The sequence below is a fragment of the Drosophila sechellia genome, chromosome 3L, assembly GCF_004382195.2.
Source record: "Drosophila sechellia strain sech25 chromosome 3L, ASM438219v1, whole genome shotgun sequence".
NCBI classification, from domain to species: domain Eukaryota; kingdom Metazoa; phylum Arthropoda; class Insecta; order Diptera; family Drosophilidae; genus Drosophila; species Drosophila sechellia.
Genome location: NC_045951.1, coordinates 2,214,069 through 2,235,442, shown reverse-complemented (window position 1 = coordinate 2,235,442; position 21,374 = coordinate 2,214,069). Strand labels below are relative to the sequence as shown.

Genomic DNA, 21,374 nt, shown 5'->3' with positions numbered 1-21,374 from the left:
TTTGCTTTGGCTTTGTCATTCCGACAAAGTGGGCGAGGGGGAAGAAGCAGCGAGTGCTTAGGCATATTTATTAGAAGTACTCTTCCAAGAGCTTCTTGTTAGCCCGGATGAGATGAACGTAATTGATAGTAACTCCTTGCCAGGTCGACGATCTTTGTGAACGCGAAGGCGTGGATCTGGGCACATAAATTATTGTATTTTAATGATATGTGCATTCATGGCTTTGTTTTTGCTGAAAACTGCTCGTTAAAGCCGTTCCCAATCCATTTGGCACAAAGGTATTGCGTCCAGCATGCGAGTAATTGCATCCGACCAGAAATCTGCTAACAAACTTCGTTATTTAGTTTGTATTTTTGTGCTCGGTACACTTAAATTCCATTATTATTGCGACAAATTGGGGCCGCAAACAAATGCTGAAATTAAAGCACGTTTCGGTTGACAAGTTCGGCTGGAGGTTCGCTCAGGTGATACCCTGTAGCAAATATTTGGTAATATAAGCAAAATCTACTTAGCTGTACATTTATTCTTCTTTATTCTTCTCTACAAAGTTTAGCCACATTTTAAAATGTGTGTCTTTGTGCTCCTTAATATCATGTTGAACAAAATCCCAGACTATACAGGGTACTTGCCACCTTTCAACGGATGACAGCTTCTGCTGCTCTCTCCTGTGGCCTCGCAACCTTGCAACCTCCGCCCACCGCCCCCTGCCCCTGCGACCCTTAACCCTCCGCTGGTGCAACGCAGCCATGGCTCGTAGATTTGAATAATTGTGCAGCAGCGTGTAACGGTACGATGGGCGAGGGCGGGGTGAGAGGGGTTGGAAAAGTAGCAGGGAGTGTGTTGCATTTTCCCCGCTGCCGTTGTGTTCGCTGCTTTTGTTTTTGGGCCGCGGAAAAGTGTGCTCTCGCACAATAACATTCTTTCTCTCACTTTCCATTCCACAGGCGGCCCTCAAATGTATGCTATATTTTGTTATTGTTAAATATGCTACGGTTTGCGCTGCACTTTGTTGGGAAAATAAAACGCTTTTGTTTTGTTGCTGCTCAAATTAAAAATGATTTAGATGCCAGCAAATTGAGTTCACTTTGGATAGAGTTTTGTGTGCAACTTTTCGCTTTCGTTTCGTTTTCGTTTTCATTCTGGCGTGTAATTTAATTGTTTGATATTTGCCCGCACATCCACAGAACTACGAAATCGTATACATTTGTCCCCGTATCGCAGTGCTTCAATCAAGCTCTGCGATTGTTTGAAGTCGGCGGGGAGTCCCCGCGCAGGAAATACAATTTTATTGCAACTGTATTTCAGCATTAATTGTCCTTTTTTATGGCTATAAACTGGACACAGTCGTGGTGCAAATATTGGCACTGAGTAAGAGAAATTAAAAGTAGACTCAATTAAATTCCCTAAATATTTCTATATTTTAACTAAAGCTAGTCCATTATTTGAACATGTGCCATCTAAATTGCTAATTTCTTGACTGCCACTGTGTAAATACAATTGTGAAACTGCTGTTTGTTATCTGGACTCGTTTGCTTTTCAAATGCCAATTGCTGCTGGCATTGCAATTAAGCATGCGAAACATGGGCAACCAACACTTATTCGAGAAAATTGCAACCAAATAGTTGTGGCAACAAAAAAGTAAATATTCGAGCTATTTCATTGCGAAGAGGCTTTAAAAATCTCAGGCGCCAAGAGGCGGAATAGAAATGTGTGGAATGTGTGTCCTGGATGGCCAACCCATACAGAGGCACAAAGAAATACACTTAAGAACCGGAAGTGACATTCTGCCACAGGAGATGAAGAGGGGGGAAAAGGTTCACTCAGATGGGAACAAAAGAAACACATATGCCTCAAGTGCTCGCCAAAATCTCATTCGATTCAGGTGAAAAGGGTTAAAGTCAATATGGTTTAGGTCATTTCTACGGATTTCAAGTGTGGTTAATCCTAACAGAGAAGTAAAATGCCCTTCGATTCGACATGCCATTTACCAACAGTGGACACTTCACTGGACACTTTCGCTTAAAGCCGAGTTGGGCTCATAAAAGGCTTTCTTTGGCCTCCTTTCATTTTATGATTTGTCTGTCCCGGCCATAAAAGATTGCCGAGCAATTGAATCCATTGGTCACACAGCACGAGCCTATCCGCCGGTTTCATAATCAAATACATAACTTTATTTATGCTGTCCCATCCTTTCGCCAGAGCCCACAAAAAGTTTCCACCGAATTTGCTTACATTGGCGAAACAATAAAATTCCATTGTCAGAAAAGGATGCCTCGGTCCCAGCCGGATGCTATTTTGTTAAGTGCGCGAATGTTGGCGCATAAATAAAAATATAATTGAGCTGCCACCCGCCGCCTCCATTTGCCTCGAACTCCAGCGGATCCAGATCAGATCCCTGGGGCCACTGGCCACGATGATGAGGAATTGGATGCACAGGCCAAAAAGTTTGCGTTTTCATGCTTAATAGCTTTGCAGAGAGAAACACTTACTTCTATATTGGATTTGCGGTTGGATGTAATACTAGAATCAAATCGAAAAATGTATTTTTAGCACAAAGTTACTTCTGGCACAAATCGACAACTTATTTTTCTCCGTGTACGCTTTCTCTCGGGCCCGTTGTATTGATTTTCGGGGCAGTTCAAATAAATTAGCTGCCATTAATTGGAAATGCGGGCGGGCGATTCACTCAAGCAATGCACAATGTGGACCAAGATTCGATTCGTTGCCAAGGCTTAATTGATTAGCTTTGGCTAAGAGATCCTTTTCCCAATCGGTAAGGAGCGGCCTGTCCGCACCAACCCGCCGTCGCCAAGTTGTCATTGCATTTAATTGCATTGCCAAAATAAGGATTCGGGCAACAACAATTAAATTTTATCCTCGCACCTGGACGAACTTTTCTGCCAGTCAGGCAAAGACAATCGAGGGCCGAACTTGTGCTGCTGCTGATGCCCCGTATAATTGAATTAATTTAAAATTGCCTAGAACAATTTTCCCTGCCGGGCTGTCATTAATTTTGTAAGAAGCAAAAGTTCCATTCTGTTTGCCAGCCATTTACAATTTTAATTGAATTTATCGCAAACTATTCAGCATTTTGATCCCGCAGCCATTGCAGGTGATGCCGTGCGGCGGATTTAGTTCATAATTGGGATAAACAGGATGAGCCCATCGAAATGTGTTGTAAAGTGGTTTGGAATTGGGCGTGGAATTGCATTTTCAAATTAAATGCCGCCTTCATAGCACTCCAAATAATGGAACTATTCAGTTATTAGTAATCACTTATCACTTTGAATTAATTTCACATTTTAAACAGCCTTTAAATATGCTCAAAGTTTGGAGTTTAAGCCAACTGTCGAAGGTTAATAGCTCGTGTCCAATTATAGACCGTATTAGGTGGCCATCGTTTGGATGAAAAATTTGCATTATTCTGGAGAAACAAAGGTAACGACGACAAACACTCCTCTCACGACATCAATCACTTGGCCACACACAAAAATGCCAAGGCACACAGATCGCAATTAATTTACCCAAGCCAGCCAGCCTCAATTTGGCATGGAGTCAGTCCGCCCGTGCTTGTCCTCCTCCTGTTGCAGCTGCCAGATGCATCTGCAGCCGAGTCTGTGTCTCCTCCTGGCAGCAGATACTCTCCGCTTTCAGCCATCCGAAGAGGACACCCATGGAATGCTGGCTCCATCGGAGCCATCGTATCCATAGGATCCACTGGATACATCGGCATGACGTCGTCTGCCGTGTTTGCCTGCATGTCAAATTCTCATTTCATTGAAATCGGCAAATATTGACTAAGAACTTCGATGCAATCAACGCTGCCGGCGACTGTGACAAATGGGCGTGGCATGTCGACAACTCGGAGGCAAATCGATGGTGCCCGGCATATTTGCATGGCAACGAAAGTGAAACTAGGCGAGCTGGAAAAGTGAAAAGTGAAAGTCGGAGGGAAAGCTTAAACTAATAAAGCGAGCACAGAATCAACCGCTTGAGTGAAAACCACTTGACCCAAAAGTCTTATTTTTCAAATACTTTGTAGGTCAGGTATGAAAGATAATATTGTTTTTAGGCTACAGAGCTCGCCGGCAAGCGATTTGAGTTAATGATATTATTTTAACTTCTAACTTCACTTGCAGTTGCATTTTATAATAATATTGGTTGAATCTGGAATAAATTTCTTAAGCACAACTGATGAACTTTTAGGAACTCCATCTTATTAGTCCGGAAAACGAACCCACTTGGTTATTAAAACATTGCGGCAAATTGCTACGCAACTTTTAGCGTCAATAAACTAAACGGCCAAAACGGGCGAGGCCACTCAGGCGAATCCTGGGTAAGGATAATCAGCACAGCTCAGACATCCTTTGAAGCCAGGTGGGTGGTGGCGGTTAAAGAGAAACAGAAACACCTGGGAGCGAGTCAAAAAACAATTTCGCCTCATTATCATTTCAACATATTGTATGCCCAAGTGTTTCAAATTGTTCAAAGAGAGAGGAGAGCAGGAAAACTCGAAGGACGAGTTGGGCTCCTGATGAAGAAGTTTTCCCTTTTCGTCCTCGTCGAGGTTGTTGCTGGATGTCGGATGTTGCGGGCGGGATGTTGGTGGGTGGCAAGTGTAGGTGCTGCCGGAAATCACTATGCTCATAAATGCGCCATGAATAAATTAACTCGCTGAAAAGCAAAAGCCAAGCCAAACTAAAAGCAGAGCAAAACAAAGGCGAGCAAATGGTGGCTGAGCAGAGCCTTAGATTTCAAACGAATGATAATAATAATTGAGGCAGCGACCCAAGTACTTGCACATTGGTCAGGTAATAACGCTGTACATGTACATTAAACAAACAAGAGTGTGCTGGGTATGAGTTGGCACTGAGAGAAAAATGTGTCCAGATCGTAATTAACGTAATATTCGTAAATGGATTCTCTAGGAATGTGGTCATTCATTTCCCAAATGGTGTAAAGGGATACTTTCCTAAATGTTAAGGATACAAGTGGGAGTTAGTGGGGCTTAAATCAGCTACAGTTCCTTAATTCAATTTATTTATTTATTGATTTCTTTTATTGATTCCAGAGCAACAAAAGCAACGCAAGCGGCAATAGTCTAAGCAACCGCTTAGTTGCTAGACAACATCAAAATTTCCAGAAACAACAGCTTTATCGATATTCCTGGTAGACCCCGGTGACCCTGGGAGCGTATTCTCGACCCCCGACAGGAGCAGTCACACCCCGCCAAGATGTCCTTTCAGCGGATCAATGTCAAACACGCCTCCATAGCCGCCCGCCAGCGGCAGTCGCGGTCGACCAGGATGACCCGGCACACCATTTTCAATTTAAAGAGACCCACCACCTTCCAGGTGCGCAAGTCGCTGGTGGAGTACGTGGACATGGAGCTAGCGGACATGGACACCTCGGTGTTCTATCAGCGCATCTTCATCCTGGCCAAAAACTGCCACTTGACGCCAGTTGAGTCCAAAGAGGAGTTGCTCGTCGATGCGGTGGTGGAGCAGGCTGAGCCTGAACCAGATGAAGCGGCGCCCATACAATTCATGGAGGATGTGATCTTCGATAACACAGAAACGGAATCACCCGTGAACACCGCGGATCCAACGCCCATTCCTGCGCCGGAAGAAGCTGCGACGGAAACTGCAGAAGTAGTCACCCACATGTTCCGTTTCAGTGAAGAAGATCCTGAAGAAGACTTTGTCGAAGAGGAGGAACTGGAAATTGACACCCAAGCACCTGATCAGCCCAAGGACTTCTTTGCCATCTTCAGCGAGCGCCTGCAGGAGCTGCATAAGCAGTGCAAGGCGCTGGCCATCACGCCCGATCCGATGTGCGGATTGTTTCTCCACATGGGCGAATACAGCATGCTGATGCTAGAGTCCTCCGAGGACATGATTGGATGCTTCACACGGGCCCTGGCAGACTGCTGTGAGACCTTCTGGTTGATGAACCGCGTCTTCCAGATCGAAGATCACGTGCAAGAGCTCTATACAAAAGATCTCATGTTTCGCCGCATCCCTTCCGTCTTTCTGAACGAGAAGTTTCCCACCTCCACACCCACCGATGAGTATCTCATGGGAAAGCAGCACCTGATCATCAAGGATAAGCTGCTGACCATCTGCCGGCTGCTCTCGGAGGGTCAGCCAGTGGATCCGGACGCGATCTCCACGCGAGAAAGCGACATGGAGGACGATATGCCAAAGTCAAAGTCCAAGAGCTCAATCCTAAGCGAACACTTGCCGGTGGAGGTGTTCCGAAAGCACCTGCCCGAGATCCAGCGCATCGAACTGGTCTTGGCTTCCACGCGATTCTACTACGAGTTGGGGGAGTTCGCCGGGCTCTACGGCCGGGTGCCCTTCGCCCCCGACGAGGACGGTCTCTTCTGGCCCATCCAGAGCAACTACACTCCTCCGAACATCTTCCGGCGCACTCCGTACGACATAAATCTCACATTTGGGGAATATGCCGCGGAGGCTAACAAGAGAAAAACCCACGGGAGCCTGGTCGGGAGTGTAGCTGACGAGGAGGAGGCTCCACCAAATGAAGAGACCCCGCCAAAGACAGAATAAGTGATTTGGTAATTTAGTTGTATTTTAACCTTACGTTTTGTGTCTATTGTATTTTCTAAGCCGTCAAGCGAACAAACTGTCAGTTCCAAAGAATTCGCTCCTCAGAAAGTTTCCGAACCTAAAGAATTCGCGTATAAATAAAGAAATCCCATTTATAGTACACATGATTTTTGGTAAATATACTTTAGCAGCCCCGTTTTTTGAGTGTGTCGTTATCAAGAAGGAGCGGCAGTTGTCGCTGTTATCTCTGAACCTCGCGCTCGGTTACAATGTTTTCGGCATTGTGCACATGACTGCATCTCATCTGAGGGCAGGTGGATTGGATGGAGCTGGTGGCTTCCGGGTACATGGATGTGGGGTGGGGGGTTTTCGGCTGTTGTGTGGTTTTAGCCCATTCGGGGCTGTCTTGTTTTGGCTTGCCACTTGAATGGCTCGACTTTGTTAACATAAACATAAATTCGCGGTGTGAGTGCGCACATGTGTGGGCTGGCTGGCGAATGGCTGAATGGTGCGCCTTTTAACATAAACCGCATCAGACGCCAGCTGTCAGTTGTAATACCGCCGGAGCTCCGGGCTTGCAGCTGTCAAAAGCCGCTGCTGCCATTTGGAGTCACTTGACAGTGGGCCAAAAGAACACGGCAGCTTATGGGGGATTGCGTGGGCTAAGGGTTGCCCGACTTCGATGGGGTTAAGCAGAGGTTTGCTTCAGAAAGTTCCCTAATAAAGTGGAATATTTACTCACGATTAATCATTCCCTGGGGTGAAGACGAAGGCGTTGAATCGTTAGTTTGTTTAACAAATCGAAAACAAGTTGTTTTTGTGTTTGGGTGATTTTGTTTTTTTTTTTTTTAAGCTCGTTACTTGTAGAGTAATTTTTTACATTTGCAGAAACTCTCTGCAAATTCAACATCTACCCACCTTAAAGCCTAAGCAATTAAATTAAATTACCACTCGGGGCTTGAAAGTGACGGCAGCCGCGAAAACATGTTTAGCAATTGAGCTGAAAAAGTTAATTAAACTTTGGACGACCCCGCCTGCTGTTGCTTTGCACCTGATCCTTCTGCATACTGCATGATCCTGCTGTTTGGCAAACGGTGGACATGCAATGACAAGGACACAATTCAATCAAGCGCCGCAGGAGCTGCGGCTCCTCGTGTGGCAACAACTGCCGAATAGACAGCGAGTGTCGCCGCATAAACAAGGACATTGCACTCCTGGGTGGCCAACGGCCTGCAGGTGGCTTTCCCTCGAGAGAGCGAGAGGAAAATCCATTTTCCGCTGCAGTTTTCATAAACTGCCAGACAGCACAGCAGCTGAAGGGGGGAAAACCACATCAAGGTTGACCCAGACAATGGCGATAAGCCGACGGTGCTGCAGTGGCTGCTGCTGCACTCCGTGTTTTCGATTCCGGACTTTTACTCGTTCTCCGGATTTTGGACTACAGACCACGGACTCCTGGCTCCGGCATGAGAATGTTACGGCTACGTGTGGCCCACAACTTGAGGCGCAAACTCATAAATTACAGAGACGGGAAAGAGGGCCAAAAAAGGCGGCTAAAATGACTTTTGGCTGCTGTACCGTTCTGTTCTCCTCCGTTCTGGCTGCTGCTGCTGTTTTTGGCCCATCAAAAGTGAAACTGTTTCTGCAGTCGCTCAGGGGCCGTTTGGGCGTGGCCTTAGCCTCCGTTTTACTCGGTCTGGGGCGCCAAGTCCAGGCATAATTTAAGCCAACTAAAGGTATTATGAAATCTTGAAGCTTCGTTAAATATATTATATTAGATTTTAGTTAACAGAAAATATACAAAAAAGGTCATGTGCTAATATTTCCTACTGGGTATTCAGCATGTTCCAATATGCATTTATAAAATCTGCAATTCATTTAAAACTACCTCTTTGTGGATTGTTCAATTTATAAATAATAATATAAACGCAATTTAATTGGAAGCAAATAATCTTTTTGCCGACTGAAAGTGCAATTAAAAGTTCGGTTTTCTAAACTCTGGCACTTTTCGTTTGCTTATAACACTTTAAAAGCAGACAAAAGCGGCTGGGAAATAGAGAGTGCAAACTAACTAAAATATATATTATGTGTTGTGTATACAAAAACGAAAACAATTTTGCGGCGCGATAAACGAATTTCCCGGCCTTTGTTTTTGCCAGCTGCCCCTGCCAGCTGCTCCTCCTTCCTCTTTGGCACGAAAAGGATTTTTGGCAGCAAAGGCGAGTCAAGGATAACATGGCAACGTTTCGCAGATTTGCAGGCAACAACGGAGGGGCTGGCCTAAAACGGCGAGGCAGTCTCCCCGACACGAGTCCGGATTGCATTTCCCAACTAAGTGACAACGTTTGCCAACTAAGTGTCAGCGAAAGGAACGACTTAAAGGAGGAGGACTTGGGTCGGGATAAGATCTGAATCACGGGGAGGGAGGCTGCAATTAGTCAAATGAGCAGGACGTGGGCCATATTTCAACGGGATAAGACAACTTTTGACTTACGGCTGCCCAGTCGGCAAACTTTTCCACAATTTATGCCTGCCAACTTATTGACTTTTGGCTGAAGAAATTGCGTGGGCCGCTGTGGGCCACATTCATCATACGCCTAGTGGTGCAGGCTTTAAATCAAATTGAATGCCTGGACTTTAATTCCCAAAACAATCACAAACTTTCGCCATAAAAGGGACGCTAAGCATGTCCTTAAACCACAAAAACGAGTGCGGAAAATATGAAAGAAATTAAAAATAATAGCGCACATAAAACCACAAGCTACATGGGGAGGCACGGAAATTAAGCGTGAAAAAATCAGTGAAAATGCCTGGAAAATAGAGCAATGCCCAAGCCGACTGACTGGATGTTTGGCTGACTGGTTGACAGTCTCGTCTGGCCTTGGAAATCCGACCATTCAGGCGCGCTTAATTTCGACCATTAAGTATATCTCATTTCGAGGTTGCTTACATGCGTGCGTGCCTCTGCCTAAAAAACACTTCGAGAAATACATTCTATATGCAGTATAAGCATACTTATAGCTTCGAAGTGTTTGAAAAACCAAATCCTATCTGAAATTTGAATTTGGTGGCTTTTAAATGTGATTTTTTGCCAGTGCACTTATGCATATTTGTCTGTTCGCGCTTTTGTTTATCTTGAATTCGGCTGTCGCCCGTTTATTTTTTACACTTTGCCCCACATATTTATTATCATGTCGGTTTCGGTTTGCGTTTCCGTTTCCGCTGCTTTCCCGCTCTAATGAAAACCTCCGACTGTCCTTTTTTTTGGGACTGGCATGGCAAATGTTTATTATGTGATTATGCTCAAGTTTAGCGCCCGTAGCGCCCGAGTTCTATCCCAGGAATTCCTGTCCTGTCCCGGTCCTTTCCTTTTCCCGTTTCCCGCCTGCTCCTTGCTCCTTGCCACTTGCTCCCTGCTGACTGCTGACCGGCGGCAGGATTTGGCCTTTTGCCTGAATTTGTTTGTTGTTATTGTTAGATTTCCATTTTCCTTTCTTCTTCTTCTTGTTTTGTTGCTTTAAAGCTTTTGACATTCCTTATGGCCGGTTGTCGTTGGATCAAGACCCTGCGTTGTCGTTTTAAATTGCATAGTTACAAGTGTCGTTACTGTTTCTGCCATCCCTGGCAGTCCTCGTCATCGCAGAAACATTGAAACGATGATTTATAGGAGGCTGCGGCTAAGACTGCTCGTAAGGTCAAAGTTCAGACAGTAGATCAGGTTCTAAGCAGTGTAATTGGAAGGCCAGGACTCCCCAGGGGTCGCTCATTAGGCCAGCACTTTCTGGAATTCTTTGAAAAAAGGCTTCTTGAAATTCCATAAACAACGCTCGTCGGGATAAATACTCGCCGCCACTTGGGTTAAGTAAAGTTCATTGCGCCACGAGCATTTCATAAATATTTTTAGCTCGCTTCAAGTGCTGGATTTAATTAGATACGAGTATACGAGCATATCTGTACAAGAAAGAGCTGGGCAAACACATCGCAGTGAAACATTTGGCAAAGTAAACATCTAGAGCGATGCCATTAAAAAGCATTTCCCAGTTAGGGCGCCCAGCGGGTGCGGGAAATGGATGGGAAATGTAAGCGGAAAATTGGGGGAAGCTCGGTGGCATTGTGCGAACAGTCAAGCAGTGTTTTCGGTACGCAGTAATTAACTGGTCTGTCACATAAGTCGCATTAACACAATGTTATAAATGTTCTTGCAGCTGCTTCTTCTAGTGCCGAACATTGCATGTCGGGCACATTAAGTATACGCCACATGCGGCGCATTTACATAGATTTGCAGTGTTCGTGGCATGCGAAATGGCAGGCAGCTTATTAATTCCTCTTCCACATGACTGCTGGGTGTGCGTGTGGAAAAAGTTTTTGTTTCCCCAAAGTTTCGTCTTCAACTTGGCCAATCTCTTCCAATGCAAATTAATTAAAGCCGGATCCTGTTAAAGGTTCACTCTCGGTTTCTGTTCAGTTAATTAAATTGCCATGTGAGCGGCCATGAATTGAGTTAATTTGCGCAAATCCAATGCACAATCAAAAGCAGCAAATTATCTTCAATATTTTCCTGCCGCCTGGCCGTGTGCAGTTTTTCCAGCGTAAATTGACCGGATAAAAACTGCAAAAAAAGCGAGGAAAAATAATTCCGGCTGCCTTTTGATTTAATTTTGCGGCCGTTGGTCGTGACAAACTTTATGGAAATCGAATCCAAACTGCCGGAGCAGAGCAACATTAAGTTTAAATTAATGATTGCAGTTTGCGTTTGAATGCGTTTGAAGGTGTGTCGTGTGACTTAATTTCCTTGTCAAACTGACGGATCTGGTGAATTAAATATAATTTTATTTGAGTGCTCCTGTTGTTAGCTTGCGTAGGTATTTACTTTCAAAGTGAAAGTCAGTACATGTTGAAACTTCTACATTTAAATATCGTTGGCTGATTATCAATAACATGTTCGCACAGTTGGTTAAATAAAACCAAAACACGCACACAATTATCGCCTCAAAATATTGATTATTAAGCGCATTTCAAATGCCATTTAAGTGCCACGCCCCCTCACAACGCCTCGCATTTCTAGTTTTTCCCTTTTGTATCGTGTGACCTCTGTGTTTGGCAATTTTTTGCTCTGCTGCTTTGCATAAAAAGTGACAATCCCTGGTCTGCGTGGTTTTTCCTCCCCTTTCACCGATTATTTTCCGCTCGCCCATTTTCCCCTACAGTTTTTGCACACTTGTTTAGAATGCAGAGCACCATTTGCGGCTGCTAATGAAGTAATTTCCAGGCATATCACGCATAATCCAGGGCACGTGAGCTACTTACAATGTAATTCGTTGTCTATTTGTCTGATATTGAAAAACGTTCCTCACAGCGCAAGGGGTTTAAGCCACGCCCTCTAAACGCCCCCTCAATCAACCCACTGCTAATCAGAGCTGTTGACAATGGCTAAAAGTCAATAAAAACAAAAACAACTACCCACCATTTCCTTTGTTGTTAATAGCTTAACAAGACAAAGAAAATAAAAACATATAGTATTGTAGTACACAGATCTAATATAAAATTAAATCTAATATGTGTCCACTTTACTTCGATTTGTTCCCTTTGGCTAGCTATTTCCTAGCCAATCGCTCAACCCTATTGCTAATGCCACGGAATGCTGCATACTCTCAGGCGCACAGCCAGGGTCGACTGTTTGGACTGTTCAAGTGCAATTCATTGTGATTATTACGTGCCATGGCATTGAAAACGCTTACTTGCACACATCGATGCTGTGGATGTGGCTGCGGGATGGCATCGATTCGATCTCTGGCCCCCGGAATGTGGGCGGCCAAAGTGGGCGGGAGTGGTGTTATTAATTGCTTACAGCATATTTCAATATGCGATGTAAGCCGGGCCACACAGCTTGACCATCGGAGCAAAACAGCTTAATAACTTAATGCTCGGAAAAGTTTCACACCCATAGAAATGAATGCGGGAGGGAAAACGGACAGTGAATGCCGAGCTGTGAACCAATACGCACAATAAGTAACGATTACAATCTCAATTACTTCGACCTTCTGTGGCTGCCACGCCCCCTCTTTTCGTTGGGGAAAATTAACTAGAATGGATCCATCGCCCGGATCAATGAGCAAAAGCCCCAACTAATCTCTGGGGCCGAACTCACTCTAATTATACGCAACATAAAACTCACTTCCCAGTTCCCCAGAACTTCCTTCCGCCTCGAGTTCAATATTTATTGACTTGACTTGTCTGGGGACTAAACGATTGCCTTAGTTTCTGTTGCTTTTGGCTATTAAAACTTGGTTCTATCGTTGCTCGGTTGCAAATAAATAAAATAATAGAGTTATATGTACTGATAGGTCAGTGGTTCTTGTTTAAGCATAACTTCCAGTCTCGTTTCAATCAATTATTATCCTCTTTCTGTGGTAAAATGAAAAAATATGAGAACCTGTGACAGCATAATTGGCCATTGCATATTTGAATAAATAAATAAAGACACTTAAAGGCAATTAAAAAGGTGTGGAGGAGCTTACCCAAGAAACTTGGAAAATTGAAGACACTTTATGGCAATTCGTTCCGGTATAATTGATGTGGCAATTGAGACAGGCATTTGAATAAAAGCTGCAACGAATGCATTTGATTTGCATTTGGTAAGTTGAGACTGAAGTAGTCATGTGACATGTGATGATATGAAAATGGCTGTTACAGCATCATTAAAATTCTTGTCAAAATGGGCATAACTCAGTGCCGTCAATCTTAATACGTAATCACCGCAAATGCCACGTTAGCTCTCTAGCCCCTATTTTTGCCCCCAGTTATTTGTGTCTTTTTTACAAGCTGCTCTACTTGCAGCGTAAAAAATGCAGAGGGTTAAGGCTATCTCTCCGCTGTCTGCAGAAGCGTACCACATGGCGTACACGCAATTTATGACACGGACAGACCCTGGGAACTATGTGTTTATTGGGTTTTGCAGGAGGAGGGGCTGGGAGCGACTGGACCGGAACATAAAAGTTGCGCGATAATAACGAGAGCTAATGCCGCACTCAGAACGCTTTCCTCTGCACTGGGAACTATTTCTATAAGTCAAGATCTCGGAATTCTACGGCACTAAGTACTATGTATACCCCACTATGGAATGGGGAGGTCTTCAGCCGAAATACAAATAGAAAGAGGAGGATAGCAATGTTAACCCTGCAAGGATAACACTTTTCGCTGAGTGTGGCCTCATAAACTTGCCCTGCATAATCTGTTCCTACATATTCCTGGTATTTTCGCAAGCAACTTAATTTCTTTGCCGGCAAGCTGACTAAAATGTTCCACATAAAGCACTGCAGTCCTTAAATTTTCCTGGCTTTTGCTGACTCCTCCAGCCAAGTTGTCAACAATGTGCTGGGGGTATCTGAACTTTGTTGTGCGGGTTAATCATATGCAGAGGAACCGCAGAGAGGGGGGCCACATGCGTCACTCCGAGATTGTCCGAGCGTGCGCTGAAAAAGTGCATTCAATCTTCGTCCATGTGGCTTTCGGGGACTCGAATGTGCCACAGATTGCTGGGGGGCGGGAGCAGGGGGTTTGGTGTGGAGGAAATTGTGCCCGGAAAATATTTGCAATGTGTGCCAGGCATTTGTCGTTCATTTTGATTGCGCATTGTGTGTGCAGGAGCTTTGTTTTGAATTTTTATTCGACATTTAATGGAATTGCTGGCATGTTCCGGCTCTGCTTTATGCGATTTATTGCTTGTCACAACTGAAGCCATCAGAAGTGCAACAGTTGTGGCCTAGACTGATGGCTCTCTGATTTCCCGATCGGAATGCAACCGCCGCCTTGAACTTGCGCAGGGAAGCGGCGCGAAAGGGAAATCGCATTAAAACGCATTTTTAATTAAAATGAAAGCAAAGTTGGTGGCTTAAGGGAAAAGCGTCTGCGGTTTACGTTGCTCCGGAGCAATGAAGATTTAAGCTGGCCGCAGAAAATTAATTAAAATTATATAAACATTCCCAGGGACAGTCGGGCATAAAGAGGAATAAACATGGCCATCCAGCCTGCCGGCTGCTGATGATGATGCCCATGATGAAGGCGATGCGGATGCGAGTGCGGATGCAGATGCGGATGCGGACGGATGGTGGCGACGATTGCGGGCAATATCAGCAAATAATTCGCATGCATTCCGTCCGAAACTCACGCTGTTTGAATTGCGCAAATCGGATTTGTACGTGCCTACAAGCCAGAGGGTTTGGACGGGCACGGATCTGGTTCTGGTTCTGGATCTGGGTGTGAGTCTGGGTAAGCTGGACAAATGTTTGGCCAAGCGGTTCGCCTCGGTGTGTGCTCATATGTGTGGTTGTTTGAGCCAACATTTGATCCGCCATCACCAACCCTCCCCCCAACCCGTGGCCCCTGACCCTGCATTTGCCTTTGGCTCCACGCAGTCGCACACACACACACACACAGCTCGGCTTTATTTACTTGCATTTTTTGTGTTTGATTTCGAATTTAGCGCGCACAATTTCGCTCTCCTCTACCAGCTTTTTGTGTTGCATGCTTTGCTGCTGTACACTCTGAATAAAACAGGCACGTTTAAATATGCCAATTAATGTTTATTATAAATTTTATTCCATGTAAGCATTTGGAAATATAAGAGTGGCACGCAAGAGTAGAATTTCTTTTACTGTTCTGAAAAAATATAATTTATTTCAGGTAGCATTTGAGATATATACTGTCTGCTAGTAATACTTTGAAAATAAATTTAACAACGTTTTTGAAATAAAGTGTTGTGGTAGTGTAGTGTGCGATGCACTGGGCTTGGCAAACGTTTTGGCCGCCTGGCTGACTGCCACTTTGACCTATTTGGCAGCAGGAGCCAGCCAAGTCAGCGCAGTCACAACGAATCCTCACGGCAGTCCTGCTCGCAGTAGTCCTTCCATTTGCATGCAGCACAACGAGGCGAGCCATAACGAGTTGAAAGTTACCAAGCCAAGCGGACATGACAGTGCCAGCCGAAAGCTGGCACCACAATGCGCACACTGTGTCAGCCAGTAAGTGCTGTTTGCATACTTTCGCTACGCACTGTCCGGCGTTTATATGTGATCGTATTATCGGCAGCGCAATTTATAGGCCTTCGATACTTTATTGAGTGGCTTGTAATAAACATTTCTGGTTTGGCCTCCGCGCACCGCCGACCACACGGCGTATGCGCAATGTCCATACCATACATGTGTTTATGGTGGCAGGACTTTGGCGCCGTTTCGACGACAAGTGAGTCGACTAAGCCGAAGGACGAAATAAATTTGCTGAAAAGTCAGGCAGAACATTTTAAATTACTCCTCGGTATTAGTGTCACTTAATTGATTTTTAATATTTAATTCGTAGGGCATGCCGTGAGTCTTGCGGCTTTCGTTTAAACGCGATTCCGACTGACTGATGTTCTTTTGAGGTTTATTTAATTTAATTACTTTATTTATGAGCGCAAACCATTGTGGCTCGGTTTTTGTGTGTGTCTTTCTGTGGCCACACATATATCGACTCGGGAAGCCGCTTAAAATATAAACAGTCGCGTACAAAATACTAGGGAATCTTTGAAGCTTTAATATGATTGATACGTATAAGAATAAATCACTTCGAGGCTATTTATTGCGTTTAAATGATTTAGAAATATTTATTTTTGAATAATAATTCAAACATTTTATGGCTTTGAATGCGACTGTATATTCATATGCATTTTCATACCGATTTAAATATATGTATTTTTATTGCATTTACCATGCCTGGTAAATTCATCGAATTTTAATTTACTTTCCTCTGTTGCATATTGTTTTGCTCCATTTTGGTTGATTTAAAATCGAATATTTATTTATTATGCCATGGCTACCGGTTTTTATTTCGCTCGCCTCGTTTGGCAATTTGATTAAAGTTTATCCCGGCATTTTTTGTTTGCATTTGTGCATTTGCAGTTGGCATTTCATTTGGATTTTTGTGCTCTTAAAATGCAACGCGAATTTTGTGGCAGTCGCCGCTTCATTAGCGCCGCTTAATTGCCTCATTCAGAGCTGAACGGTTTTGAAATGGGTTTCTTTGTTTTTCCGCAGCCGCCTCAAGCCATTTTCAAGTAGGGAAGGAAGGAAGTACGGCAATTTGCTGTCATTTTGAAATCATTTACATGAATTCCCCATCCGCTGTGTGCTTTGCTAATTATCCTTGCCATGTGAGTGCAGGAATTCGGCGGAATTTCCACAGTCGCTTTTACTATTGTTTTTGGCCATCGGAAAATGTGCAATCCCAGCGGGTATGGCATCAATTAAAGACTCAATAAAATTCAATCGAACACGATGTTTTTCCCTCGATTGAGCCACTAATTGAGCGTCCATAAAAGTCGATGCGGCTTGACTAGTATTGAGCCAGTGGCTGCCAAACTGTTGGCGGATTGCTAAATGCGCAATTTGTTGAAAAAGTCAGCGGAAAAACTGTCAATAGTTGTACGGGATTGTGCAACGAAAGTGAGTGGGATTGAGACATGGTGTTTGATATTTGTCGACATCTCTCACTATATACATATGAAGACGAGCTTTCGCTTTACATATTTAAAATCTAAAGACAAACCATTAAAAGTCATGTAAAAAAATAAGAAAAGCGCAAAATGACAATAGAGTCCCCTACCATTTTTGGTAACATTGCGCGGAGCAAAATGCTTGGGCAATTAATACAAATGACGCTGATGAGCGGTAAGGAGCTCGGCACGGATGCGGATGCATCCGCAGTGGGAGATGCCGAGGAGCAGCTAAAAGCCAGTCCAAAACGAAATGAGCAAGGCTCGATGATGGGGAAGGACGAGGGCTAAGGAGAAGGAGAAGCAGCTGCAATCTCAACTTCACATGCATGAAAAATGCAGCTCATCTTCTTAATGCGCGCGACGTGCCAGCGGAGCAGTGGAGCAGTTGGGCGGCATGGAGCTGAAGATGGAGGGCAGGAAACGAGGGGATTCCAGCAATGAAAGCTGTTTACTCACTCTCATCACATCCCCCCTGCTACCACCACACGCCTCTGACTTGTTTGTTTGGCTGGATTTTGCTATAGCTGTTGCTGAACATGCTCTTTTGGCTGCCTTGGCAAATTACCGTCAATGGATATTGTACACTTCAAAAATGGGAAGCCACAACGAATTTTAACATATTTTATCCCAATGGTCCAACATCAGGATTAGATAGCTAACGACGATAATGCAAGTGTGGTAGATATGCATATGCACACAACTACTTTTTTAAATTATGCAAAAAGTAAGAATAGGTCTGATTCTTATAGTGCTCAGCGCTGTGTTTGTATTGGTGAGCCAAAGGGTTTTGGTGCCAGTGTATGTGGATTAACGCTTTATAAATTGTTAATTATAATGAGTCCAGCAGCGCACAAAACTACGGGACTAACAATAGCGACATGATTTACATGAGAGCTTAACGTTTTATGCGGGCAGAGCCACAGATGAAAAACTGGAGCACGTAGCGGGCAAAGGGGTGAGAAAATTGTCCAGCGGCGTCGATGGGTTAGGTGGGTTATCCTCTCGGAGCCACCTCATTATGGCCAGGAAGCCTGTGGGCGCTTATCCGACTGACATTTCATTTTTACACATCAACAGCTGCCGAGGAGCGCACGTTCCACAGGGCGTATGGGCGACACCACATGGCAATATGGATAAAGCCCAGAGCCACATAGTTATGGAATTAGAATTACAGCAATAACAATCACGACTATAATGTCGCGTGGTTGGGTGGCTCGCTGGATGTGGATGTGGATGTGGATGTGGATGGATGCTTTATTTGGCGGGATATTTTATATGCAGCTGGAGCACTGATGATGCAGCTTACAACTTAAAAATTTTCCTTCATTTATAATGCAATGCAGAGAATGTTGCACGCTCACACATTGTCTCCGCTTCTTCAACCAGCTTAGCAGCGACAGAGACGGCTATAAGCGGGTGAAAGAGACGGGCGTAAGCGGGAGAAAGAGACAGGCACTCACACACGCATTACAGACACGTGCTTAGCCAGATGATGATGATAGATTTGCTAACAATTGCTGCGCTCGAGCCGAGTCCTGTTCCTCCCATCTCCGTCCTGCCATCTCCGTCGTCCTTATCTTGGGCAATGCCGAACAATGGAAGTGGGCCACCGTTAGTGGCGACCTGGAAATGCCCTGACAAAGGGGGGATTAGAAACCCTACACAAGCTTTTGGATTTGGGTAATGCTGAGCCATATTATTACCGTAGAGTAACAGAACACTCAGAGAAGGTAAACAGAACAGGTGGCGAACTTTAACATCCAAATAAATGGAAAATTCAACCAATCATAGTTGCACAATTAATGAATAACCTAATTAACATACGCTTAATGCCAATTAACGTCATAGATGGCATCAATAATAAATAAAGCGAGAAATATATAAAATGTTATTTCGCCCATTATTAAATGTAAATTAGCTTTATAATGAACACAACCTATTTACTACTAATTTTGGTTAATTGGGCTCATTATTTAAACAAAGCGCCACATTAAACTAATTAAATAACTTAGGGCATACTAATACATATACCTTACTTGCGCCCTTTTTGGAAAGAGTATTTGCAAATTACTTCAGCATATTGTCAGACATTGTTGCTGCCGCTGCCACTCAGCCCCATCTTCCAGCTCCAGCTCCGCCTATCCCCAATCCCCATCCTGTCCTGCTCCATGGGCGTTCTACTACTTTGTGATAAATTTGCCGCCATTTAATGTTGCTGCAACACCCACGCGATCAGCAAGGCCGCCTCCTCTGCAGGATATAATTTTTCAAGTGGTATGAAATCCGTTTCTGCCTATAAGTAAAAATCTAAGTAAGCAGAACATTTGCAGATCACCTAAAAGGTCACATCAACCAAAATTGCCTACAAGTAAAACATTTTACCATAATAACATCAAACAAAAAAATTTAACGAAACTATAGAAACTATTTTTTTGAATTTTTTATTATGGCCAATAAATGCGCTTTGATTTGTGTACAAAGTAAGTGTTTGTTGCATGCATTAGATATTATTTAGACTATTGAAGAAGACTTGGATGTAGGGGGATATTTGGGGATTGGTTTGATTTTTTTGCTGGCTCAATTGGCACATTGTCATTGACATGCTGGGATGTCAGTGGTTCCCTTTGGTCGCGGAGAACCAACTAATTGGGATTCAGCTTGACTTCAGCAGTGGCAGCGTTGAGGCGCGATTTGGTGGGAAGGTTGCGCTCCTTCTTCTCCACAAAGATCTGGTAGTGACCCTCGCCGTAGCCGAAGCCGTGCATGCTCTGGTGCATGGCAGCGGGGATGATGGTGAAGCCGCGGCGGCGCTTCTGGAGGATCTCCCTTTCCGGCAACTTGACCTCCTTCTCCTCTTCCTCGGCCGGATGAACGGCGCGGTTCTCGATGATGCAGAAGAGCTGCAGGCACTTGCGCATCACGTAGATCATCAGCAGGATGATCAGGTTAGTGGCAAACAGATGTTTGCGCGGCGCTAGGAATAACATCCTGGGCACTTGGCACTGGGTCTAACTATCACAGACTCAAAAACTAACGCTCTCAACGGACGACGATTCGGGGCTGACTATCGCTGTGGAAGGACATCGACGGAATGAAGGATTCACAACCAAATCGCACCATATATAGTATACCCAGAGAACCTACCTCTACCTAAGTACCTTCTGTTAGATGGCTAGGTAGACCAGTAGGTACCTCTGGTTTTCCATGGGTTAGGATTGTACCTTAGGGAACTACCAGGTAATGGTACACTGTATTTAGTCCTTCAGATTAGGTAATCAGCCAGAACGGCAGCGACCAAATGTGTTTATGATTTTGCGAAAAATATATCCATTTGGTATCGACCTCAACGACAGGCAACGAACGGACCATCAGCAGAAGTATCTGCATCTGTGGCCGTAAATACAGCATTATCTTTCCTTCCACGGAACGGCAAGTCTGAGCAAGATGATAACAAAGGTCCTGTGCGGCACAGCGAGAAAATTTAGCTAAAATAAAGTCCACATTTGCATGACTATATATCCAATGTTACACTGTAACTTTTATATTCCATAAACTATTATTGCAAGTAAAAGTATCTTCATTCTTATTGCATGTCAATAAGTTTCACTTCATCTTCATATAAAAATTCGTGCATATAATCAAGAAGTTAGTCTCTTGGGTTCTTATTCTTCCATCTACCAATATTTCATTGGCATAATATTATCTAAATCATCTTAAAATATATTTTTCAACAATCTGCTCCTTAGGATCTCTTCGAAATCCTCTTACCAGAATATTCACTCGTTTAGCTCGCAGTAAGCCCATCAAGTTTGCCCCCGAGCCCCGAATCCCGGACACATTTTCGCCTAGTGCACTCCTCACATAGCTTCCTGCCCCATTGATGCGACTGCACCAAAGTGAATTTCCCCCGGCATTGTCGCCGGCTTCCCTGGCAGAAAAAGTGGCATAAATTCACAAATTGAATATAAATAAATTTCCTGCCAGGCAATCGAACCAAAAAAGGGAATAAATATGCCGAAGTAGGCGGCCACACACTCCTCTGTACATATAGATACAGATGGATAGATATGTACCCTGTAGCACGTGCCACGCCCAGTCAATTGAATTTGAATGTGCACCAAAAAATGGGCCATAAAAATGGCTAAAATATGTTGGCCAGCAGGAAAAGAAGACGGGAGAACAGCTGGCAGCAACCTCCATTTAATCAATAGCCAAAGTACCACACTCATTAGGAAAACTAAAAGTTTTTTCGCTTTTCACCTGCTTAAAAT

The 21,374-nt window shown here is 44.2% G+C and overlaps 2 protein-coding genes across 2 annotated transcripts; one reads left to right on the top strand and one right to left on the bottom strand.

Annotated features, from left to right (window-relative positions):
- Nucleotides 1–5,064: 5,064 nt before the first annotated feature.
- Nucleotides 5,065–6,734, top strand: LOC6610454. Its single transcript, XM_002034999.2, has one exon. It carries the CDS (start codon nucleotides 5,235–5,237, stop codon nucleotides 6,570–6,572), a length of 1,338 nt encoding a protein of 445 aa, XP_002035035.1. The 5' UTR covers nucleotides 5,065–5,234; the 3' UTR covers nucleotides 6,573–6,734.
- Nucleotides 6,735–19,528: 12,794 nt separating this feature from the next.
- LOC6610453 lies at nucleotides 19,529–20,205 on the bottom strand. Its single transcript, XM_002034998.2, has one exon. The coding sequence runs from the start codon at nucleotides 20,088–20,090 to the stop codon at nucleotides 19,746–19,748; it is 345 nt and encodes a 114-aa protein (XP_002035034.1). The 5' UTR covers nucleotides 20,091–20,205; the 3' UTR covers nucleotides 19,529–19,745.
- Between the last annotated feature and the right edge of the window lie 1,169 nt (nucleotides 20,206–21,374).